Here is a 26191-nt window from a genome sequence, read left to right as displayed (position 1 = left end):
CTGAACCACTCTTTGACAATTCAAACCCAATGAATCTTGGCATTCTTATCCTGGAATATGCCCATGCCAACAGAGAAGAAAAAAAATTCCATTGATGATGGATGGAGGTGTAACCTGGCCATTCAGTAGATTCAGGTAATCCGCTGACTTCACTTTATTGCTGCATAACGTTGCTGAGCTGTAATAATGATCCAGTCATTGGCTCTTGAGTATTTGCTGATATAAATTCAAATGGCGACTTTTTTTTTGGCCGGGCAGTGTACATCTTCCATCATGATGTCGTCTTAGCTCTTCTTGGACCGCCACTGCACTATCTCTCCTCACCATTCTGTCCACCGCGCACACAAACGCGCCCACACACCCCTCCTTCGTCTGTCCTTTCAGGGCCAGGCGTTCTCTGCTCCACTCCCCATTGTGCTTTGAAGCCTCATTTTCCCTCTGAAGGCTTTGTTGCATTGTGTCATTCTGTTCCCCAAAGGTAGGAATGTCTCAATTAGGCTGTTAGCTGTTGGTAAAATGACTTCAGAAGCCAGGGTACCTTTGCCGATGCTGTCGCCTTCAGTGAGAAACAGCTCCCTATTGATTTTTCTCATTTTCTCCTGAGAATCTGCCCTCACTGATGTCCTTCCTTATGCTGCTGTACACCAAAGATATGAAGAACATGCCATTGTTTGATCATGCAACTTACTTATGGGCAGACTCCATAGCCTGCATATAGCTTTTGACGTATCTCTGGAGTCATTGATACCATGTATTCATCACTCCATCTTCCATAACCGCTTTTACAGTGTAGGGTAACAGCTAGATACTGGTGGCCTGAGCCAAGGCAGGATAGGATGCTAATCATCATAGGGCATGCATTCAGGCATCACACGGTATGGACTCTCCAAAGATACCAGGAGGAAACCCTTACAGCCTCCACACACAGGCTGACCCTCATTGGTTTCATAATTTTAAAAATGCTTTTGGTAAAGTAATAGTTTGCAGGCATATTAAATCTATAGTGCAATAACAGGGAATTACTTTAAGGATTTTGCACGTCACTATTTACTTGAATGCTTCTTGCTGTGTTGAAGGCAACAACCTTAAACAAGCTATACTGTTTACAAACAATGCTGCTCATATTTTAATCACATTCATGCAGGATTTCCTAAGAATTTTATTTATTTTTTTTCTCCTCTGGCAGTGGTGGTTCTAAACCTTGCTCTATGAATTTTTTATTTGTTACTTTAACATTGCACTGCTTGTTTCTACAAACCATAGGTTCGCATTATAAAATTCAAGCATGACAGGCCACCACGTCCTTAAGGAGAAAAATGTGATATTTTGCATTTATGGTGTGTGTTATGTTGGGGCTTGATTTATATTACTGCTTGTTTGCCATATTTCACAGGAATTTTTTCAGTAACTGATTTCTTATAATCTTTTTGGAACTATTCACTGCTTTTAGTGCTAGCAATTGCTACAGTTTCTGTGGATTCCTATTCTGCTGTTATTTGTAAATTAGTTATAGATTCAGCTCTTTAGAACATGCTGAGTTTGTGAATGCCCATGACACTCGATCTAAAATGTATCTTCCCACCTACTATTTGTTGTAATCTAACTCTTCAGTCAATAATAGGTGCGGTGATCCGATTAGGCAGAGTACAGATGAAATCCACCACACATGCTTGTAGTAAGGATGATTTAGAATTACCAAATCCTCTGAAAGCCTACACTTAGCATGCATGGCGTTAAAATGTGTCACTGTGCAGTGCCGCAAAAATATCTTGAGTTATTTCTGTTAACAAGTTGTCCAAACAGTATGTAAAGGTGGATGTAAGGCGATTTAAATGAGATGTACTCAAGACTATTTGTTTTTATATTTATCCCGTTAAGAAAAGATTACGTTAATTCCTAATGATCACCAGTCAGCAGTGTGATGCATTTGATATAACTATAAGTAACGCTTGATTGCAGGTCACTGTGGGAAAACCTTTGCCATCCTGAAGAGGTTTCTGAGTGACAGTGTGCCCCAGACCGACTGGCTGCTGATTGTGGATGACGACACGCTCATCAGGTAGATTCACCTTGTTTGTTGGATCTTTTTTTTTTTTCCCCCAGACACATTTATGCTAAGAAACGCATTTCACTGGTCATCATACTGAGCATAACTCTGTGCGTGAAACTTGAAATTATCTCAGATGTAAATAATAAGATTGTGCTAATTAATGAAATTAACATATTTATTGGCTTATGACTAACACATTAAACACTAGGCGAATTCCTCTCCCAAAAATCCAGAACCATGATCAGGATCAGTGTTGGAATGATAAAGGGATGGATGATTATGAGGCTGAACAGAAACCTGTATACCACTGACCACCAGAGGCAGCACTGGGGTAGCATATGGCAGTAAACCAGGCTTTTTTCGGGTCTCCACAGCCTCCCTAGATTACGGGCCCTTCTGAGCTGCTACCGGTCCAGCGAGGCCGTGTGCCTGGGGGAGAGGTACGGCTACGGTCTGAGCCAGGGAGGCTACAGCTACATCACCGGAGGTGGGGGGTGAGTAGCAGCGAGAGCATATGGATACGATGAGCCCCACCCGTCTCTGGGGGCTCACAGCAAGCTGTCTTTCCCTCTATATCCCTGTCAGCTCTTAACAACCCCACAGATATAAGGGCGTAATTCAAACACTGCTGAAAAAGTATTAGGCGTGCAGTCAGGCTGCTTGGCACAGGGAATCTAAAGCCTACCATGGGTGTCTGAGTTATTTTTACAGACACGCAGCCTTGTCGTCTTTCGTAGTACAGAGAGAAAGTCGCCGCAGCCAGACTCGCTCTTGGGCTCACATTTCAGCTTGTCATATTTCCTGCTATTGTTCTGTCTTTTTGCTGTGGATCACAGAACTTAAGCAAAGCCTGAGAAGCCCGAATAAAATGCTTCTTATCGCTTGTGAATTGCCTGAGGTTCCTGAGCTGAGGTCTGGAAAAGTACTCTGAAGGAGAAGTGCCATGAAGTGTGGCAAAAGAGTGGAACTGACGAGCAACAGGAGATCACGCGAAAAGGAAATCAGAGGGCCGCTCGTTTGGCATAACCTCGTTAACTATGCACCCCCGCTTCGTTTATTTCACAGTGACAAAGTTTATGTAGTTTCAGAACTGAAAGATCAGACCTGATTTGCTGTGTATTTGACTCTGGGCTGTATTTTGTGCTGGAAGCCCCAAGCTGCTGCTCCAGGCTATTGACAGGGGGTGACCGAGTTTCATGGTTCCTCATCCATGGATAATAGCAGCAGTTGTACGCTTTGAACATAGGCAGCGTCTTAACCTCTGTTCCACTGTAATGTCCCAGGATGGTGTTCAGCAGAGAGGCTGTGACCAAGCTGCAGGGAAGTGGCTGCAGGTGTTACAGTGACGATGCCCCGGATGACATGGTGCTGGGCATGTGCCTCAGTGCCCTGGGGCTGCCAGTCACTCACAGCCCCCTCTTCCATCAGGTACGTACCATCTCCCAGCCTGGGGCGAAACCTCCGGGCATGCGCCGGAGAAATGCTTCTCACCCTGTGAAAACAGAGCTGCTGCAGTGGCCTGCCAGACGAGCATCAGAAGTTACTCTACATAACATGGAGAAATTCCCTGCCTGAAATTGCCATAAGTTAGCACCCCCTCCAGATGATCCTCAGTTCACATGTGGAAATTGCGTGACCCGGAGATTCCATTAACGTTTTTCTAGTGCTGTCTGGTGTAAACGCACTGTATAATATCACATTTATATGTGAACGGACAAGATATAACTCTGTATTATATATGCTTTTATCAGAATAAATCAGGCTAATAGGGTTCAGAATATCTCTAGGCTCAAAGCTGAGATCTTACTCAGCTAGCTTCTCACTAAGACTTAACAAGCATGTTTCCTCTTCCCAGGCTCGCCCTGAAGATTATGCAAAAGACTACCTGGCTCACCAAGTTCCCATTTCTTTTCACAAACACTGGAATATTGACCCAGTTGAAGTCTTCCACAAGTGGCTGGTGGATGATAAAAGGGACAAAAACTCCAAGCAGGCACAAGAGGGCGGTAGAGAGGAGCTATAGACTATGGTATGGATGACTGGTAACCTGGTGCTCTTGCCCTGGGTGTGAATAATGAATTTTAAGTCTGTGTGTGTGTGTGGGTGGGTGAGTGGGTGGATGACTGTGAATAAACTGTGTGTACAATGTTTATGAAGTTGAGCAAAAGTGTTACAATTCACTGGTGTAAATATTCAATAAATGTTGTCCTCTCCAACTCTTATGGGTATGTACTTGAGCTTGTGTTTAGCAGTTATAGTCAGTTTAATGAATGATCACAATTTTTATATCAGTTATTTGTTTAAAAACTTTTTCTTGCAATAATATTTATAATAAAAACAAGTGAGATTCCATGTAAAAATGTACACTCAGGTATTTCTGCTGTGTTGTAAAAGGATGTAAGACATGGTCAAAGCTGTACAACATTACTATGCAGTGAAAGAGCTGCTCAAGGTTCATTTTTGCACTGAATTATTTGTTTATTATTTGCATGAGAAACTATTGTTCGGGCTGTTGAACTCGTAGAGTCAAACCAACAAACCTTTTTTCCCCCAGTTCAGTAGCCAATAAGAGAAATTTCATCTGAAGCATGACTAAAATGTGATTTGCATTGATCAGTCATAACTGCATTATCTGCAGTTAAAACCACTGACAGGTGAAGTGAAAAACATTGTGTATCTCATTAAAATGGTACCTGTCAAGGATGCCATTATGTATTAGGCAAGTGAACAGTCACGTGTTACGTGTATCAGAACAATGGGCACGTGAACATCAGAACTGGGCCATGGAGCAGTGTAAGAGTGTCTTGGTCTGAGTTGCATTATCTTACATCATTGTGTTGTTTACCTGGGGAAGAGATGGCACCAGGATGCACTATGGGAAGAACGCAAACTGATGAGGCAGTGTGATGCTCTGGGAAATGTTGGGAAACACCCAAGAAACCTTGGGTCTTGGCATCTAGGTACCACCTACTTAAACATTGTTGCAGAAGAGTATGCCCCTTCAGGGTAATGGTAATTCCCTGATGCCAGTGGCCTCTTGTAGAAGGATTATCTTCCCTACCATGCTGCAAAAACTTCCAAGAATGGTTTGAGGAACATGGAAAATTAGTTTAAAGTGTTGACTTAGTCTTGAAATTCTTCAATCTGATCGAGAATTTGTGGGATGTGCTGGACAAACAAGCCTGATCCATGGAAGCCCAACCTTGCAGCTTGCGTGACTTAAAGGATCTGCTGTTGATGTCTTGGTGTTAGATATGACACGACACCTTCAAAGGTCTTGTGGAGACCATGCCTCAATGGGTCAGGGCTGTTTTGGTGGCACGAGGGGGACCTACACAGTATTAGGCAGGTGGTTTTAATGTTAGGAGCGATCAGTGTAATATCATAATATCATTAATGTGTAAGTTTGGCTTGAAATGCAAGTCTGAAATGAAAAAGTATTTCAGCAGTTGCTGCATCATCCATGCCAATCTTGGATTGAAATGTAGGTTACTGTAGTAGCCTGCAGTAGTTTACAATGACAAAAGAAATGTGTCCCAATATGTCGATTGCATTTAGCTGTACTGATTTGTTTATAATCTGGCTGGTTTTCACTGATTCACCAAAAGGGATGTTGGCATTTTAAATAGCAGCCTAAGCTTGGGAAAAGTTTACATTTGCAAGTTGGAAATCACATTAGAGGAGAGGCTGCTACGCGTGGGGAAATTTTAAGTCCAGAAGCAGGGAAACGCCATAGCAACTTTTAAGGAAGGTTAATAACTTTCTGTAATTCTGGAAGAGTTACCAGATTCCATGGCGGAGGCCCAGCTTGCAATATAAAATAGCTTAATCACACCTGCCATGTTGTTATACAGCTCTGTTGGAGTGTAATTAGCTAGTTTTTAAAGCACCACAAACAAGCCAAATTTCCATATCAGATACGAGACGAGTGGACTCTGACAGATTGAAAGGCGGAAGTGTCTTTTGAAGCGGACCTGTTTGTTCATGCACATGAGAAATTGTGAAAACTAAATGGAGGGGGGAGTTGGCTCCCCTAGAAAAGTTTGCCACACAGGCCCAGGAAAAACCTTGTGTGAATGCAAATAAGCAGATCATATGTGAAACTATGTGGAATGTAAATGAATCATTTAAAGAACTTCAATGGCTGCTGATATATTGTTCTGGCATATGAGGACATATGAGCAGATATGAAAGGCATGTGGCAAAAATCTTTTTTTTTCTGCTCTGCACTGAATCTGGTTGGTCATTGTTTACCTTATTTGTTGAGCTACAATGCCTAAAAATGCCGTTCCTCTTCCCTCTCCAACAGTAAGCATATATAAATGTTTTACATATTGTATTTATATATTGTATCTAGCAGTCTTGTGTTATGAAGTATGGTGGACAATTTTTATGTACTTAGAATTGGCCAGTGAAGGCAGAGGATTTTTTTTAATCCCTAAAGAAAAAATTGAATTCCTTTTTTTTTTGTAGTTTTTTTTTTTTTTTCCCCAGTTCAGGATATTTCATTTTTGCTTCTTCTAATGTCACGTCAATCATGACTTAGAGAGATTCAATTTTTTATTTTTTTGGGGTAAAGAAGTGCTCTGCCTCTCATCCCTCTGCCTCGTCTGCCTAAAAAAGAATCTCAGCAGGATTGCAAGGACTGAAGAGTCACACCGGCCCACTGGTCCATTGTGTTGGTGGCTGCATTTAACTCGTGACCAGAGAAAGCCTGAGCTTACATTTGTGGAGCTCATACACCAGAAAAATTATCTACTGAATAAGAATCGTGAGGTTGCTTAATTCCAAATCACATGTATAACCTGTGCTATTTAACATGCTGTAAAAAGATTTTTTTAAAAAACGCAATATTATTTTTTCACTAGATGCTTTTAGTGGAGAAAATCAGATGAAATACTTTCTTCAGCTCAAGTCCTATATTTCTCTTTCTAGTAAAATGCCAAGATTTTATATTTCAATATAGATATTTAAAAAATTCAAACACTCCAGTCTGCCTGGGTTTGTTGTAGTAACATGCCTCCAGTGCTGGTATATAAGGTCGTGCTCCCCTACAGTGGCTGTACAGGAATCAAACCTATGATTGCAAATGTTTCAGATGTGTGGAAAAGAATCGAGAATTCTTATCAATCAATACTCACTATACTTTGTTCCAGAGATGTGACACTGAAATTGTTTTATATGAATTTTGTCAACTTTTGCTTTGCCAAGTACTTACTGAATTTTTTTTCTCTTTTCGCCGTTTGCCTTACTTCTGATAGTCTAAGCGGGCTAAGATGCTGTGCTGTAATTAGATGGTCACCAGTTCAAATCCCATGTCAGTAGGGTGATTTTACAGTTGGGCCCTTGAGCAAACCCCATAACCCCAATTGCACTAATGTAGCTTAGGGATCCTGAACAAAGCTTTGCTCCCCTATCAACAAAACTGGTCATTTCACTTCCTTCTCAATGCAGGTAATTTGGTGGCCTTAGGTAAGTGCCTATTCTGTCTATAGCTAAAGCTAGCCCTGCTCCAAAGCAAGTGTATGATGCTTTGGATACAAGCATTTTGAGTTTGAGTAGACAGAGAATACAGCACAACAAGAGTATATAGTTTGTAAGCTATTAACACAGGAGGGCTTTTAAATACCCTTTAAGTCCTCTAATGACTCGTGAGTAGCGGGGTAAGAGTAGGAGTTTGGTTTTGGATTCAAACACTGGTGATTATCTGAATGGAACAAACCGCCCACATTTACAAGTCAATGAAATAATGCTGTTATGATGTAGCTGCTAAAATGATTCAAACTGGTTTCAAAGTACTGAAGCTTTTTTCATTATTTGATGGTATAACCTGTTGGAATTTCTTAATTACATCTCAGGGATGTTCTGTGCCACAAACTGAAATTATGTGTAATTCCGGGACATCAAAAGAAAGCCAATATTTCCAGAGAAATCTCTTTAAAAATCTACTAATGCAGCACACTGATATGCACAATTCAAATTCATTTCAAATTAGTTTTAGAAGAGTACATGTTCCCAAGAGATTGTCAAATGTATTCAGAATCCAAAGCTGCAAATTGAAGAGCTGCAAGTTTAAAATTTAAAACCTTCTGTCTTGTGAGGTTGGTCATGCTTTGCCAAATCAGTCAGTGTGAAATTAGACTTCACAGTTCCTGCCCATTCTTTGGTCTGATTAATTTTGATGCCAGGCAAGAGTGATTGAAACACTGTCTTCAAAATGTGAACACAGCTGTTTTTCATCCAAGAGCAGCAGAGATGGGATCAGATTGTCTGATGAGTAATTGACAATTATAAAATGTATGCTTGTTTTTCTCTTGCCTTTGTCCAGATAGATGTCACTTTTGTCACCTACTTTTGTATTTTGATGAGCAAAGTTCAGTGTGGGATTTTAAATTACAACCAGATGACTGTCTTTTCTTCAGATGTCCATGTCCAGATCTTTTCATTTAGGCTACCTCTTTTGGGTCTGAATGTGAGGATGAAATCCATGGTGAAGAATGTGAAGTTTGCCTTTGAAACGGTTGCTTTGCCAAGGACAGCTGCTTTTTTACTACTGTTTGCAGTTTTTAAGAAACACTAATTATTACGGGCTGTAGGGAAGGTGTTCATTAACATGTAATAATTAAAATTACCCATCATATTCAAGGACATACATAATACACAGTATAAGGTGCAATAATTAAACTGTAATGGAATAATTGAAACTCAGTCTGCTCATTTATTTGAAAAACAAACAATTGGAAAATCTGTTATGTATCTCTAAGCTGGCTTTGATGTGTACTTTGTGTAACGTTGCAGTTACATTTTAAGCTCGTGTCTTTACCACAGCACTGCCAGCTGTTCTGTGGGCTTCTAATTGGCATAACAGACTTGCCTTTTGCTCATTTTCTGCTGGTTTTTCATACAACACAGCTTTAACTGACCATTTGGGATGTTTGTGATGAAGTACAAACCCACCAGACATTAAATCTCAAAATTAAGGAATTTGAAGCATGCGTAATGAAGAACTTTTAAATGAAGTGTCAAATTGAAATAAACATTTCATGAATAATTCTTGAAGTTTCGTTCCTTTCATACTTTTACTGTTCTGGTCATTTTCATACCTTTAATATGTTTCATTTTGAATTCTCATTATTGTGTTAAAATTTACTTTGTCGGTTTTATTTCCTACTAGACAGTGGAATTAAATGTCTCATGGTAACAATACCTGAGTGCAAACCATCATCTTCCATCTGTCCGTCTTGTAACTGCTTCTCCTGGTCAGGGTTAGGGTGATCTGCAATGATAGATCGCTTAACCAGGTTCTTGTGTGAATTATACAAGCGGAGTCCTTGTGTTTCATTACATTTGCCTATATGTTTATATCGTTACAGTGTCTGATATCAACATCTCAGCTAGGAATCATAGCATGGGTACGCTGGCAGAAAATCAGGTGAGCGTGTCCCATAATTTACTTGCCGACAAAATCACACTACAGACTCAGACTACAGACTACATAACATATAATTTTTTAAATGACATGACATTACTAATATAAAAGCACTTTTTAATTCTTTTATTACTAAGCAATTATTTTGTTACTCTAGTTGATCTAACCACACACGCGTACCTGTAACACAATTATTTTATCGTACTGTATCGCTCGCTGTCAATGCAGACTGGTTGGTCCTTCTGTGCTCCTGTGGTAGTTCGATATACCTCCCCGTTCCTGCCTTCAAAAACCCTGGTTTTCCATGGATCCTCTCACCATAACAAAGAAGCAAGTTTTTCCAGAAAGGTCACCACAATCAATTTAAACCAATTTCTGCCACAGATAGTGATCAGAATTATCTCTCGAACTACCTCTGTATTTCAAAGACGTTCATTTTTCTTCATCTTTATTTTTCATTTCAGTGTGGGATTTTAATATCTACATAATTTTTATCTGATTTTATCAGTAAATACAGTAATCGGCTAATTTATGATTTTACTTGACACTTTGAAACTAAGTTAATGAAAATTAATCTGAGCAAAAATTCACAAGAAAAACTTCTATATGTATAATGGTGTAGTTATAGCCTACAAACCTTCAATTAATATCTCATGAATATATTTGCAGACCTGCTGATACCACAGTTGTAACTAAACCAAATAGCTACAGTATGCTCATGAATCACTTCAATGCCTCATTCATTTTTCTATTAAATGTTTAATCAAAGCATCTTACCCAGTAAATAAGGATGAAACAAAGTGATTCATCAGCCTAAGTAGATTTATTCTCTTCTGTCTCAAATGTGTCAGACTATGAAATAAAGGTGTTGCTGATCTAAATGACAGAAGATCAGCCCCCTCTGCCGTATACCCAGATTTTGCAAACCTAGGGGGACGGAAGCAAATTTTGACTGAGATTCAAACAATGAAGTATATTTACTAGACCTGCTATCATATGACTGCAAGTACAATGATTTGACCGCCATATTGGAGAAGTCGAATCAGTCCTTCCCACCATGCTACATCTGGCTGCAGAAACAGGCGTGGATGCTGCTCCAGTGATATAACCTTGCGCCAGCTAGTGTGTTTTCTCATCATTGTATATCTTTGTATTAACAGTCGTGTGATATTGCCTTGCATAAATACATTTTGCAGTCTACGGAATAACACTGGGCTGTATACCCATTCATCCGGTATACTGGTTATAATTTCTCGTACAGTATGAATTTTTAATATGCTGCCAAATGGTAGCATAGCTGAAACGACAGCTGTGATTGTTAGAAAAATATTTTTATTACATTATATGTGTTTCATTCATTCTTTCTCTTCATGGCCAAACATTTCATAGATTAACAAATAAGATTACTTCTTACTTATGAAACTTGATATAGACGAATGGTATGATTTCATACATTACCACAAATGTTATTGCAAAATGAAATTGCCAACCTTCATTTTACGAAGTGATATTTCAGATCTTCATCGTTCTCCATCAATATGCAGAAATACTATAATATTTGCAGTTAAGTTCTTAAAGCTAATTCACAACTCATAGCATGAAAATCACTACAAAAAAAAAATCAAATATGTGAACATGCAACTCAAAACAAATTTGAATATGCTATATGGACAAAAGTTTTGGGACACCTGGGGCCTCATGTATAAACGGTGCTTACGCACAAAAATGTTGCGCACGCCCGTTTCCACGCTCACGTCGAGATGTATAAAAACTAAACTTGGAGTACCGCCACGCACATTCTCACTGCAACCCCAGACAAGGCGTACGCAAGTTTCTACTCGATTTGGCAAAATGGAGGCACCTACTGGCAAAAGAGTGCTACTGCAGTTTCACTGTGTCAGACTCGCATTCATGACGCGGTCTGCATGAAATTCACCGAAATTAATTGGCCATCGGTCACCTGATCGTAATCAATCTGTAACAATAAAACGGTGCAGGGAAAGACAAAAAATATTCCAACCATGGCTGCTCTTGCATTGTTAGAGGACATTGTAAATGGAAGAGTCAGAAGAGAGCGCGTATTCAGGGATCACAGTGATTTCTTGGCTCATGATGATGACTGGCTACTAAGTCGATTCAGATTTCCAAGAGCTATCCTCTTGGAGCTGTGTGCTGAACTGGAGCCAGCTTTACGGAGGAAGACTGCAAGCAATTGCGCCTTACCGGTACCTGTACAAGTTCTCTCCACAGTTTTATGCATCTGGATTTTTTCTTGCTTACGCACATTCCTAGTTTTGTCCGTACGCCTTGTTTTAGTGTGAATTCTACGCTCGTCGTTATACATGAGGCCCCTGGCCATTACAGCTACAGGAACGTTAATGACACTCCATTCTAAATCCATAGGCATCAATATGGAGTTGGTCAACCCGTTGTAGCTTTAACAGCTGCCACACTTCTGGGAAGGCTTTCCACAAGATTTTAGAGTGTCTTTGGGAATTTTTGCCCATTCACCCAGAAGAAAGATTTGTGAGGTCAGGCACTGATGTTGGACGTGAAGGCCTGGCTCATAATCTCTATTCTAGTTCATCCCAAAGGTGTTTGATGGGGTTGAGGTCAGGGCTCAGTGTGGGCCAATCAACCCAAACCCAACCATATCTTTATGGACCTTGCTTTGTGCACTGGGGTACAGTAATGCTGTAACAGAAAAGAGCCTTCCCCAAACTGTTCCCACAAAGTTGTAAGTTAGCATTAGGAGTTCCCTTCACTGGAATTAAGGTGCCTAGTCCAACTCCTGAAAAACAACCCCATGCCATTATCCCTCCTCCATCAAACTTTACAGTTGCACAATGCAGTTAGGCAGGTAACGTTCTCCTGGCATCTGCCAAACCCAGACTCATCCATCAGCCTGATTTGTCACTCAACAAACACATTTCCACTGCTCCAGAGCCCAGTGGTGATGTGCTTTACTCCCTCCCCCACCCCCATCCTACGCTTTGCATCGCATATGGTAATGTGAGGCTTGCATGTAACTACTCTGCCATGGAAGCCCATTCCATGAAGCTGCCAGCACTCAGTTTTTGCACTGGGGTTAACACCAGAGCAAGTTTGGAACTTTGCAGTTATTGAGTCAACAAAGTGTTGCCGACTTTTACATACTATGCTGCTCAGCACTCAGCGACCCCATTATGTAACTTTACATGGTTTGCCACTTCATGGCTGAGTTCCTGTTGATAGTTAAACTATCTTCGAGTCACAAAGCCAAAACAGAAACTGACCTTTCAAATCTCTTTACTTCGTTTCAAACATAAACTTAGACTAAAGTAAATGTCGACTGGATTTCAGTACCTCCATCTTTCTTACTTCTCTTTTCATCTACTCCCCCATCCCGTTACATCAGTAAATCCACACAGGGTAATTACATGGGTAATGTAGAACAAAAACATGTAAATACATTAAATAAATTAAAGCACACATTTAGATAACTCAAGCATCTCTTAAAACAAAAACACAAATCGTAAGGATTAAATCAAAATATCCAAAACATCAATTTAACAACAGTTCCTGAAGTTTCCAAACGCTTCCAATTTGCAATAATATGATTTACACTTAATTGCAAAATATCTAGCAGGGAAGAAATTTCATGTGCTGGCTTATTGTAAAGGTGGCATCCTATGACAGTACCATGCTTGAATTTGCTCTTCAGAATGACCCATTCTTTCACAAGGTCTGAATAAAACACCTGAATTCAAGGATTGTCTCAATACTTTTGTCCATGTGGTGTACCTCAGCAACAATGGTCCAGACACACATACATCTATATATGCACTTAACCAAAACAAGGGCCGACATTGATTTATCTTTCAAAACTAATGTCTAATGATTTCTAAATTATATTCCAGATATAAACTAATAATTATTACTGTAGATAGTCTCATTTGTGTAATATTTGCAAGAAAATTGTCTGCCACTTACAAAGAATGGATGGAGCGACTTCGTCAAGAAGCCGTCGTGCTCTACTCCCATTGGCCAATAGCTGAGGACTTGCCTTTCATGTCTGTAAATTTGTCATTGTGTTCAAACTTGTAATGTTATTGGCTAAATGCCTGATTGGTAGCAAAAAATATACCCATAATTTTACTACATGGCAGCTTGCCTGCCCCATAAAGCTCATTCAAGTCACAGGAGGTGTTTTGTAATGCTGCTGGAAAATAGATATTCCCCCCTGGGGGATCAAAAATGAGGGGGTAGGATCTTTCACTGTATCTGAGCTTTTGCCTTTTTCTGCCTGAGCCAAAACACAGACCTGCCTACCATTTCTTAGTCATTGTATTAATGTTTTTGGTAACCAAAGCGTTTAAAGCAGTGCATTTTTTTTACTTACTGTGCATTTTTGCACCATTTCTTTTTCTGTCTGAGTTGCCTGCAGTCCTTAGCAGCATCATCAGACGTGGCAAAAATATCCAATTAAATCCGAATGTCCTCACAGGAGACAGCAGTCTGATGAAAATGCTTAAGAAAATTGTGAAATTTGCACATTACATCAGGTAAAAACGATTCATGAGAAAGCACATGGCCTTTCCCGCATAAATAGCAGTGGTACTGTCAGACATTCATTACAAGGAGTCTCACTTCATTTGTGATAAGTTGTTTTTAATACATGATAGTGGTTTATGTGGGAATTTTATTCAGTTCAGTTTTTAAGTGCATTTGCAGTTTTTGCTGGCTCATTTGGCAAGATGCATTTCCTGGTTATGAACAGGCTGTGCACTCAACAATTATAGTGTGCAAGTATCCTGTGTGTCATTCAAATAGCAGATGCATCTGTGAACAGCGGCTTTAAAGCATTACAGGTGTGGCATGTTCATTTATATTACCTATGTGTTTCTTGCTGGAGTATTGGTTTAAAATCTTTGCAAAGAGTACAAAAACAATTTCTGTGCTCAATTCCTGTCCTTACACTCAAACTGCTAATTCCTTAATGTAGTAGAGTAGCCTAATTATAATGGAGATATCATCATATCTTACTCTGTTTTGTTATTACCTTGATCACACAGCAGGAGGACCGAATCAGGCGAAAAATCCCAATTTTTCCCTCAGTGTTGAAGATGATGCAAATTTCAACTTCTAACAGACCTTTGAAAAACGGTTCTCAGTACTCAGTCTCCTGTAGTTGAGTTCAGCAGAGAAAGTGTCTTAGTCCACAGTGGGACAGGTTGCCGTGACAACAGAACAACATCAACCCTGGTATAATTAAATATCATTAATTCATGGCATGACATGGGTATCCATCCCAGAGCTGTGTTCTGTTCTGCGACTCGTGCTCCATAAACATCATCCTTGAAATAAAATAATTAAGTACTGAATACTCAGAAGCATTAACCCCATCCTCCACTTTATGAGTCAGCAGGAGAGTGAATCATACACACTTGAGAGGCCACTTGCGAGACATAACCTCTATACTGTAGATGCCTGGCAGCCTTCAAAAACACATCCACTGTGGTCTCCTTTGTTACCGGAATAGACATACAAGGCTACAATAGAATTGCATTCCATAGTCTTTAAAAATTTGGAAATAGGGACACTAGCTACAAGTGGTTCATTGTTACACTCTGGCCACAGGGTTTTAAATGATTGTTTCCAATAGTAAAACTGCATGTTTATTGAAGCAAATGTATTTTTAACTGGTGGCTTAGTGGGTGGTGCCCCCTAAAGGGTGCGAGTGGAGTTTTCATGTCCTCACCATCTCACATCTGATCATCACACCTCACTCCTGTAAGACCTCCCATAATCTAAAGACATGCAGCTATGTGAATTTCCGTCTGTAATGTGCCCTTAGTGTGTGTGTGTGTGTGTGTGTGTGTGTGTGTGTGTGTCTACACTCTGCAATGGCCTAGCACCCCATCCAGGGTGATCCTTGCCTCGCACCCTGTGTTTCCTGGGTTAGGCTCCAGGCACACAGTGACAATGTATTGAAGCATAGTTCCCCCATATCCACAGGTAATACATTCCAGAACCTACCTCAGATATCAGTGAACCATCCGCAGACCCCATATCTAATGCGATTTTTGTGTACATACATATGGTAAAGTTTGATAAATTATGCACAGTAAGATGCTACCAACATTAAATACAATGATAAAAAAAGTATGTTGTACGTTATTATACAGTAGTGCACAGGACTGTGCTCTCTCAAACGAAAGGGATTCTGACGTTTTCACGGCACCGACACTGCGATAACGCAGCTAGGAATGCCATCAGTGAGAACGCTACATTCAGACTGGATGAGAGCTCTGCGGGGAAGCGTGGGCACAAACGCAGACGGGCTGGTGGATTTCATCATGATACAGCCTCTACTCACTTGGCACGCGGTTGGAAACTTATGAACCATTTTTTTCTGGAATTTTCAGTTTTTCAGACCACTGTATGTGTTTCCCAACCTTTTTTCTGAAATAGGGCAGCATTTTGAAAAACACTGGTATAAGCAATCGGATGGATGGATGGTTGGATGGATGGATGCATACTGCTCCTGGAAATTCCACCTGCATGGAAGTCACATTGAATATTGACCTCATTCTTCTATGCAGAAAAAATAATTTTCCTTAGTTGTGAGCTACAAATAATATATTCTAGGGAATAAAAATGTATAGTATTTAATATATAGTAGTGGGTGTTCACACTGGCATCCCATTCAGGCCGCCACGTGCGTGAATAAAATGATCGAGATTGATTTATAATGCTTTGTAGGATGCCTACAGCAGCCCTCATATCAATGAATTAGGAAGCATGGGGACCCAGGCAGAGGGCAGGGTGCTCTGGAGGGATGCCATCTGCATCATTACTACGCAACACATAATAATGATAATGACAATAATAATAATACTGTGATGGGTTGGTACCCTGTCCTGACTTATTCTCTGCCTTGTACCTATAGCTCTGTGATGGGCTACAAACCCCCTGCAACCCTGAATAGGACAAGAGGGTATAGAAAGTGGATGGATGGATGGATGGATGGATAATAAGATATAATATATAACACTCCCTGGACCAGCGTAACTGGCTGTCTGTTGTTAAAGGTGCCCCTCTGTTTAGCCAAGATTACATGCAGAGGGTTGGAGTCATTGTCCAGTATAGCCCACAGTTTCCTGAGAGCTCTCTTATCCACCAATGAATCCAGGCTGGCTCCTAGAACTGAGACGGCTTTCTTAATTAGGTTGTGGAGCTTTTTGGCATCCCCTTGCATTGATACATTGATGCCATTGCCCCAACACACCACTACATATAAGACTGCACTCACAACAGACTGGCAGAAAACAAGAAGGGGTGACCTACACATATCAAAGGATCTTAGTCTCCTCAGCATATGTGCGTGTGTGTGTGTGTGTATAAAGTTCTCTGAATTTTACATACATCATGTACAATATCTCCTGACAAAAAAAATGTTTTGGTCTTAATATACTCGTATATTTGATGAAGAATAGCACAGGATAACACAATAAAAACAAAAAAGAAAGAGAGGGAAAAGTATTACATGGAAACATTACCATGACACAATTATCGGCAGTTTGAAAAAATAACTAGATTGTTATTGCAGTGAAATTAGACTCACCTGTTTCAGTACTCACATGGCTTGAATTGCCCAATGAAGGATTCCTTCAGTAGTTCCTTTCAGTAGTTCCCTTTCATGAATGGCAAGAGAGCCATCCAAGATGGCTATTATCACCAAGCACAAGGGTACAAGGTCATCTCCAAAGACTTTGGAATCCCTACTTCAAAAGCTCACAATGTTATAAGAAGATTGCTGCTTTTGGTCAAGACATGCTAGGAAGAGAAAAATTGATCAGAAAAGTCAAAAGCTGGTGCAAACCGCAGAAAAAAAAAACATGTAAAACATTCATGTAATTATCATGTAAAATAATCATAACATATGCAGACATCTCACCCCTCCTGGAAGTCATGGGAGTCTCCCGCAAACTGACAGCAGCTGCTAGACACCCGCGAATGATGTGCAATATCCCAGACACCTGCTGCTCTGCTATTCAGCGTCGATAAAATAAGTCAACAAGAAGTTTTATTGCTGCAATCTTGCCCCACCAGGTCACCCTCTAGCTCCGGTCGGCAAACTCTGCTGCCAGCACCCTGTAGTTGACAAAGCTGCAGTATTACAGTAATACTGCCCAAGCCTCATCGACCGCCCCCACCAGAATCACACCTCATCCCCCACCCCGGAATCAATATGCTGCACACTACACCAAGAAGGGCTTTATGGGTTAATGTCATATTTTCTGAGAAATCTCTATATTTAAGTTAAAAGGTTACATTTTATTGAAAGATTATACAATAAAAATTGTGATGATACAAAGGTGATACATTTTCAGTTATTTCTCAGGATGTTGCGCATGATGCAAAACAATTCAGAGGTGCCAATAATGTTTACCAGTGCTTTATATAATAAAATCTGTACAGTTAGGTTCACAGAAGATTTATAGGAAGTGAGCAGCATGAAGACCAACATAAATCAAGTGTTGCCTCCTAGCTTGTGAGAAATGCCACTGTTCAGTTATAGCATGGCTGCTACACATCTCCAGATTGCAAGGTTTCTATAACTGCTACACATTTCCAGATTGCAAGGTTTCTATAACTGCTACACATCTCCAGATTGCAAGGCTTCTATAACTGCTACACATCTCCAGATTGCAAGGTTTCTGTAACTGCTACACATCTCCAGATTGCAAGGTTTCTATAACTGCTACACATCTCCAGATTGCACGGTTTAATGCTGTCCTGACTCTTTATGTGTGGTTTTTGTATGTCTTCCACTGTTTTGCAGGTTTCCTCCTATAGACAATGCAGCTATGTAAAGTAGCATCTCTAAATTGTCTCCCATTGTGAGTGTGAGTCCCATGATGGACTGGCATCCCATCAAAGTAATACTTAAACTTTCCATGCTCAGTTCATTGTATTTTCTGTAGGTATTGTTTCTTTTAGTTATGTTTCATTTGCAATACTCAGGGGATTTAAAGTATAATGCCATTTGTTTGTTAGTGTGTTGTTACATTCTAATTGCATGGATGTCTGGATGAAGTGTGTACATTCAGTGTTCTTTGCAATGTAAATTATTTGATATTTTTATCTTTTTTGAGTTACTTTTTTGGTTGCTGGGAAAAGCTTGTTTCTGTCAAAATGAAATGTACAAGTAAAGCTAATTCAGGAAGCAGGACACTGGACTGATCCACAAAGCTATCATGACACAGGAGTTGGAGTTTTAGTAAAATTCACTTTCTTAGTATTTGGTTTCATCTTTTGATTTGGGTAGGTTTGATTTAGTTGTGGGATTATGTTGCATGTAGATGACTTTTTGCATTTGGTCTGTCTGTTTCTCTGTCTGTTTCTCTGTCTGCCTGCCTGCCTGTATCTGACTGTCTGTCTGTCTATGCCAGCTTAAATTTAATTGGTCCCTGTGGTAACACAGTGGTGCAGTGGTTAGCATTTTGACTCACCCCTCTGGGAGCTTCATCTATGTGGAGTGTGTATGTTCTCTCCATGTTGTCGTGGGGGTTTCCTCTCTAGTTTCCCTCCACAGCCCAAAAGCATGCTGAGGTTAATTGGAGTTACCAAATTGCCCATAGGAGTGCATGTGTGAGTGACTGATGTGTGACTGTGCCCTGTGATGGGTTGGTGCCCCATCCTGGGTTGTTTCCTGCCAAGTGCCCATAAGCTCAGGACCCCCAATAACCCTGAATAGGTTGAGTGGTTACAGAAATTGGATGGATAGTTGGACCCCTTTGTTATAGGCCAATGGTTAGTTTTATTATGTTCTTCTTGTAGGTAATTGCAATTTAAAAATACTTTTCTTTCCAGTATAAGTACCTGGGGTGAGCTTCCCTAACCCTCCTTAATGCCACATCATTCGTAGGTTCTATCTTTTAACGTAGAACTTATGAACGACATAGCATTAAGAAGGTTTTGTGAAACCCTCCCCTGATCAGTACCATTGATAGGCAGTTCCTGTGCCCTATTAATTTGCTACCATATGGCCCAATTCTGATTAATGTTGCAACCTGGTCAAATTGTATACAGGGCTGGTATGGTGGCACTTATCAAACTGCCTTGAACGATGACTGGAAAGGGAGGAAATGTGTCTGTTTTGGCTTGCTGCTGTTCTGGTTTCTCTAATTATGCAGCTGTGTTTAATTGTGGGTGCTGTTTTTCTTTTGGGTGTAACAGTGGGAGGATAAATGAACAGGATCAGGCTAACAGGCAGGTTTGAAGAATAAAAAATAAATAAAAGCTGACTCGGGTTTGGTTCTGCTGTGTTTTGATTGGCGATGGCCAGGATGGTTGCTGTGTAGGACAGTGTGTGAACGAATTCCTGGTAATTGGTCTCAAAGGCTCAGAGAATTTATAGAGATGGCACAGCTTGTAGTTTTAAGTCTCTCGTATAGAGGATTAATGGAGAGGGAGACAGGACGCGTCGCTGGGTTTCTCCCATGTTGCTCACTACTGTCTCTGACACAGTAGTCCCACAAATTGTCACTTGTTTCTCAGGTAATCCATGACCCAGGAACCTATGGGACACCAACTTGCATCTCTTATAGCTTGTTTCCTAGGTTGTATGGTGTTGCCGTGGAGAAGTTGAAGAAAATGATCCTGACCATACTACCCTCCAGGGCTGGCGTGGGATTAAAAATTAGCCCCGGAATTTGAAGCCCCCCCATGATATATTTTGCCAAACGGGGGTGGGGATGCTACCCAGTATGTCAGATGTGCCTGGGTCAGGTGGTCTTTGACAAAGTGTTGAGCTTTGTAATAAAGCACATGATAAAGCTTTGTAATAAACCTTTGAAGGTTTTCATTGGATTTTGATTTTAAAGCTAAAGATCTGTAGGGACACTGGGACACCCCTACGGAGGTGCTGGTACTGTACAGCTGTGGTATACATGCTGGAAAGTTCTGTCCTTACTTGGAGATGTACAGTGTTTGAGGAGGAGTAGGGCTTGAAGTCTTTGGGGAAGCGTCCTCTGTGGCGTGATGGACAGAAGAGGTAGCTGGAGAGGTACGTTACGTCCTTTTCATGATCTGTAATTTGTAACTGGGGAAGCAGCACACTGTCTTTGTGGGGATTATAAAGTCCACAGAGAAACTGAAATAATCAGAAATGCAGTCCCTCAATGTCCTCACCATACGTCTCACAAAACATATTCCAGTTGGGCAACTCTAAATCTTTATTTCATGCACCTTAAACACGTCAATGATACATTATAAGAATGATAAAGAATCGTTTTGAAACTTATATTACCAGCATATGACCTTCTTAATGTGATGTACAGATTTAATAAAAAAATTATACAGTTTGGAATACATAATCGAAGTATACTATAGCAATTAATTTTACACGCGTTTTATTTAGCCTATAACTATTTAACACCGATTAGATTTTAAAAATATTTTCTTCTTATTGATGGATCTTTGAAATTAAGTAATTCCAAAATAATTATTTTTATAACGTTTTGCTTGGTGTTCAGAATTAAGTTATATATATACACGAAATCTGTAGAAGTTATGGTATATTAAGGTTCTTCGGTTAATTGTATATTTGCAGTCTATGTCGTTATATTACCGTTACCGTATGACATAAAGCTCGCTTTTGAAAATGACCACTCATCTAGCTACCTGCGGGCAGGTTGTTTGTAGCAACAGCATGAGGAACGACACATTTTAACAAGTATCCTCTCGCTCAGCATTCGCCTTGTGCTCAATTCTAGTGTTGACAGTCTTGTTTTCGTCTGACTTGTATCAATTGTCAGCTGTTTCAGAGTTAACCTGGCCATATTTCTAGGTTTTTATTGTTGTTGGGTTTTGCTGTTTACTTTATAGATCCTGTTTTTAGATGGTAAGCAGTTTTCTGGGGGAGACTCGCTTTTCTGGACATGATGATGAAGATGACCGAAGCTTGTAGGAAATCAAAAATACGATCAGTCAAACTCGGACTGTCTATAATTTGTTCGGATGAATGTGTAATTGTATTGGTCATTCACTTCTTATTCTCAGCAAGCGAAGGTAAGAATTGCACATCAATGATACTTTACACTGTTTGAAGTTTTAATGTATAGTTTTTTTTTGGGGTGGGGGGGGGGTAGCTTTCCGAAGATTTCACATTTTGGGGCTCACTTTGAGGGGGACTCTAAAACGTCATTTGCGTTATACTTATGTCAATAAAAAATGCTTCGACTATAATAGTTCTAGTTCACTTTTTGACAGAAAGATAGCTTTCTCTTTTTGTAATTTTTAATAACATTTAATTTTCATAAATGAATTCATTTAAATAGGTTTAATTCCACACAAGCGTTGATTATTATTATTATTATTATTATTATTATTATTATTAGTAGTAGTAGTAGTAGTAGTAGTAGTATAGTAGTTAAATGTGTTTTCAAAAGCAGATATCTTTCGTTCGTTTGCTTTTTCTCACTTTTGTATTTTGTAGTCATTAAGGAATGATTAAGCCAAACAGTATATCATTATTGGAACTTAAAGTACTGGATCTATTTTATTCACACGACCCCGTAAACTCCCCGTAATTAAAATGATATACAAAACACAGAACGCACTGTACCCAGTTTTGCGCATATGACAATGTATCCTTTCCCTCAGCAAACAGTGAATTAGCTCATTCGAGGTCAGGTAGGTTCTTTGAAGCGATAGATATGTTTCTTTAAAACAAATACAAGTCATTTTGATATTAAGAAATTAAAGCCATAACATTCGGAAGCGAGTTAGATACGCGAGTGTTTGGGAAGAAAGATTAAAACTATGGTGATGTATAAAACACTACTCCGAAAATAATACAGCTTCTTAACGGCGATCAGTAATATTACAAGTAAATACTTAATAGCTAGATTAGGTAATATTATCAATAATATTAATGATAGTAATAATACTATTATTATTCTTATTCAGGGATCCCCTAATAAAAAGACACCAAACTTAAACAGCTCCCAGCACTATTGCTTGGTTACGTAATAGGGGTGGGGCGGAGTTGACCTCGACTTCATCCAGAGGCATAATGTACAGAGGAAAAGAATGATCAGGATCCTCTAGGCCTACTTAATAATTTGGCTCTGAACATGAAGAATGGATGAACAGAACTTCCAAAAATATGAACTGCTGTTCTTTAACACCCTTACTCTTTACTTGGTGCAATTACTTACGTGTAATTACTGTACAGTATTAATTTAAAGGCAATGGGGTAAAAACTGGACAACTTGCACAATACATTATATAGTGTAATGCTTCAGAGCCACCTTTGACAGGTCATATCTGAGGTACTTGTGTTCGGTCTTCAGGGAGGAGCATAGATGTTTAATAATGAGTAATAGTAGCAAAGTAAAAACCCAGAGAGGGTGGGACACAGACAGTTAATAATGGCAGCTCATAGCAAGGAGAGGCTAAGGTCATGTTCTTACTGGTCTACATAGCCAAAGAAGGCTTTCCTCAAAGGTCTTTCTATGCACTGGGTACCAGTCCAAAGAAAGAAATCTTCAGAGAAACCATAGTGCAATAAAAGGCTGTTGTTGCAAGGATCCTGTTTAATTATAACATGTGTCAGCCATAATTAAAGAAGATCTTGGATCACTTATAAAGGAAACATAAAAGCACAATAGATTTCATCTTCCTTCATGGAAGCTTTGTATAACCCATAATAGCCACAGAGAGAGAGAGAGAGAGAGAGAGAGAGAGATCCCGTAGAGGGAAAAATTTCTGGTTACGGCAAACCAACGACATGTAGAATCATATAACATACGTCACATAATATACATCACAACAGGCATGTTAAAAAAGATGACATAAGTAAAACAAAAACAAAGAATAATGTACAAAAAGTATGCTAATAAACTGCAAATAATTGCTAGTATTATGCAAGTAGCGTGCGAGTAATGTAGTAACTTACAGCTCCCCTTGTCCGACAATAACGTGAACTGCTCTGCAGTGCGGTGGTGGTTGGTAGCGATGATTTCCAGAAGCGCTCCTTGTTAATAGCTATTCGTAAATGTGACCTTTACAACTAAAGACCTGTTATCTTTATAAAATGAACTTGCAAGCCTAAAATAACATTATCATGATAAAACACACTTGGCAGTATCTCTGTAGTAAATCACCAGTGGGGGGCACTTTTATATGCTTACATATTTTCATTCCTTTAAAAATTAAGTTAACAATAATAATTGGTAGAGGAAAAGCACTGTGTATATTGTGTTGTCTACTCCAGAATTTCCATAAGTGAAAAAAATCCTAAAAGCAACATATGTTTGTTCAATGGCATAACATCCCCAGATAAATATAAGCAAAAGGAAGCAAAAAAAAAAGTTGCTCAGGTACTTCCCAGCATGCTTCGCTTCACCTGCCATGCGGCACACAGCAAGAAGACTTATAGATGTGCTGATCTGACATGGTCCAGTGTGACAATGCCAGTCTGTCACTAAGGTGCTGCTCTCCTGCCCTCTGTAGTGTCCGCCATGGTGGCTGATGAGCTTCGCTTCAAAGGATGTCTGCTGGGAGACTTTCCGTGCGGGAACCTGAGCATCTGCTTGCCACAAGGGCTGCACTGCAATGGCCACCCGGACTGCCCGAACGGCGCCGACGAGGAGAACTGTGGTGGGTTTCTTACTGAGGAAGTCCTAAATGGAAACTTAGGTCGGAATCATTAACAAAACTTTGTAATTATGATCAGTCTACATCCACTAATACTGCTGCTGGTTCTCTATAGCCATTTGCTATTACCTAAACTGAATCAAACTGAAATGTTTCTCAAGTGTGGGCAATAATTTAATGTGTGTCTTTCTTGCATTTCTTTTTCAAGTTGTCTTCATGTTGACATAGAGTTAATTTTTATCATTATTATTAACATTGAAGGTAATGCGAATATACAATGTATGAGAACTATTGGGAGAAAGTAGATCCAATGTTAAGGCTGATTTGTACTGTATTTCGGCGTAGAATCTACGCCATCAGCAGCCGCATAGCTGCGTACCCTGCACTGTAGCCCGATGCCTGTAGTTACAGTTCTGGAGAGGTGCGCGTCAGGCTTAGGGTTTGAGGCTATGCTGAAGCATAAATCAGCCTCTAGCTAAGCAAGTTTTGAGTTGCCACCACCATATGATAATGACAGTTCTCTTTTTGTCCACCCCCATCTTGCTCTTCATGACACACATGTAGGTGAGCTTGCCAGTGAAGGGCAGCCACCAGCAACAGTGCCCAGGGAGCTGGGGGTTATGGACCTTGTTCAAGGGCCCACACATGTAATTATTCTGTCAAGGCTGGGGCTCAAACCAGCAACCTTCTAGTCATAGGCTTAGCCTGCTGAGCCACACACTGTCCTTTTAAAGTATCAATAGGCGAAATATTTCTAAACCAAAAAAATCAAGATGCTGTGTACATACAGTTTTTTAAACCAGCTGATGGTCATGTTTTTGGCCTCCATTGGGTTAGACCTCAAACAGTAATCCTTCTGAGTTTCATAGCCACACGTTTTTTATGAGATCTCTTTTGACTGTACCCTACATCCAGCAAAAACAGGGCTTAGATCCCTTCAGCTTCCGTCCTGTCTCACTGAAGTAAAGCAGCTTGGTCTCTCCCCACAGGGGACAACAGCGGCTGGGCAGACTTCTTTGATCGCGTTGTTCGCCGGACTGACCAGCAGGACCTAGCCAGCCATTGCTGTGAGTGTAGGTGCTGGCTAGGCACCCAAAAGGCTTGTGTGAGGGCTAGTAACTGCTGCGGAAAACAAACTGAAACATTTCATTAGTCAACACTATTAACTATTGCCTCTAGTAAGATTGCATAAGTGGATTAATTATTAAAGGCCTCTCTTAAGGATATAATGGAAGCATACCTAACTGTCTTTGAGAGGGGGACCATTTGATCAAAAATTGAATTCCTATATAGGGGTAATAATAATAATAAGAATGATGCCTATTCTAGCAGTTTCCATTGTATGATCATTGTCTTTTTTGCAGTGCTGGAAAAGTATCTGGATGGCTGCAAGTGCATTCAGACTGAGCTCCAGTGTGTGCATCTGAATCTGGACACTGTCCCACAGGCATCCAGGAATGTCACCTCACTGTAAGTCCCTCTGTGGCCCATGTCTTTCACCTCACTGTAAGTCCCTCTGTGGCCCATGTCTTTCACCTCACTGTAAGTCCCTCTGTGGCCCATGTCTTTCACCTCACTGTAAGTCCCTCTGTGGCCCATGTCTTTCACCTCACTGTAAGTCCCTCTGTGGCCCATGTCTTTCACCTCACTGTAAGTCCCTCTGTGGCCCATGTCTTTCACCTCACTGTAAGTCCCTCTGTGGCCCATGTCTTTCACCTCACTGTAAGTCCCTCTGTGGTCCATGTCTTTCACCTCACTGTAAGTCCCTCTGTGGCCCATGTCTTTCACCTCACTGTAAGTCCCTCTGTGGCCCATGTCTTTCACCTCACTGTAAGTCCCTCTGTGGCCCATGTCTTTCACCTCACTGTAAGCCCCTCTGTGGCCCATGTCTTTCACCTCACTGTAAGTCCCTCTGTGGCCCATGTCTTTCACCTCACTGTAAGTTCCTCTGTGGCCCATGTCTTTCCTCTCTGTTTTGCACTAAATATTGCACGTAGTCAGAGGCACCACTAGAGATTTTGGGCCTCATGAAAGCACATCAGGCTGCTGCCCCAACCCAGACT

General features: G+C 40.3%; 2 protein-coding genes across 4 annotated transcripts in view; both read left to right on the top strand.

Moving 5' to 3' along the window:
- Window positions 1–9101, top strand: part of b3glcta (beta 3-glucosyltransferase a) — a 62551-nt gene extending 53450 nt beyond the window's left edge. Inside the window, exons 12-15 of one of the 2 annotated variants that reach the window (XM_023826055.2) lie at window positions 1960–2059; window positions 2425–2544; window positions 3334–3478; window positions 3906–9101. In XM_023826055.2, coding sequence (XP_023681823.1) covers window positions 1960–2059; window positions 2425–2544; window positions 3334–3478; window positions 3906–4073 — 533 coding nt within the window. In that variant the 3' untranslated portion in view covers window positions 4074–9101. The remainder of the gene's footprint in view (window positions 1–1959; window positions 2060–2424; window positions 2545–3333; window positions 3479–3905) is intronic. The other variant, XM_072701646.1, reaches the window with a different exon arrangement.
- A 12080-nt stretch (window positions 9102–21181) lies between these two features.
- Window positions 21182–26191, top strand: part of rxfp2b (relaxin family peptide receptor 2b) — a 38732-nt gene continuing 33722 nt past the window's right edge. Inside the window, exons 1-4 of one of the 2 annotated variants that reach the window (XM_023826020.2) lie at window positions 21182–21536; window positions 23985–24131; window positions 25118–25195; window positions 25493–25598. In XM_023826020.2, the coding sequence (XP_023681788.2) occupies window positions 21407–21536; window positions 23985–24131; window positions 25118–25195; window positions 25493–25598 (461 nt within the window). In that variant the 5' untranslated portion in view covers window positions 21182–21406. Of the gene's footprint in view, window positions 21537–22100; window positions 22161–23984; window positions 24132–25117; window positions 25196–25492; window positions 25599–26191 lie in introns of those variants that run through there. The other variant, XM_072701512.1, reaches the window with a different exon arrangement.

The sequence above is a fragment of the Paramormyrops kingsleyae genome, chromosome 17 (genome assembly GCF_048594095.1).
Source record: "Paramormyrops kingsleyae isolate MSU_618 chromosome 17, PKINGS_0.4, whole genome shotgun sequence".
Classification (NCBI taxonomy): domain Eukaryota; kingdom Metazoa; phylum Chordata; class Actinopteri; order Osteoglossiformes; family Mormyridae; genus Paramormyrops; species Paramormyrops kingsleyae.
This window is presented reverse-complemented; position numbering and strand designations above follow the sequence as displayed.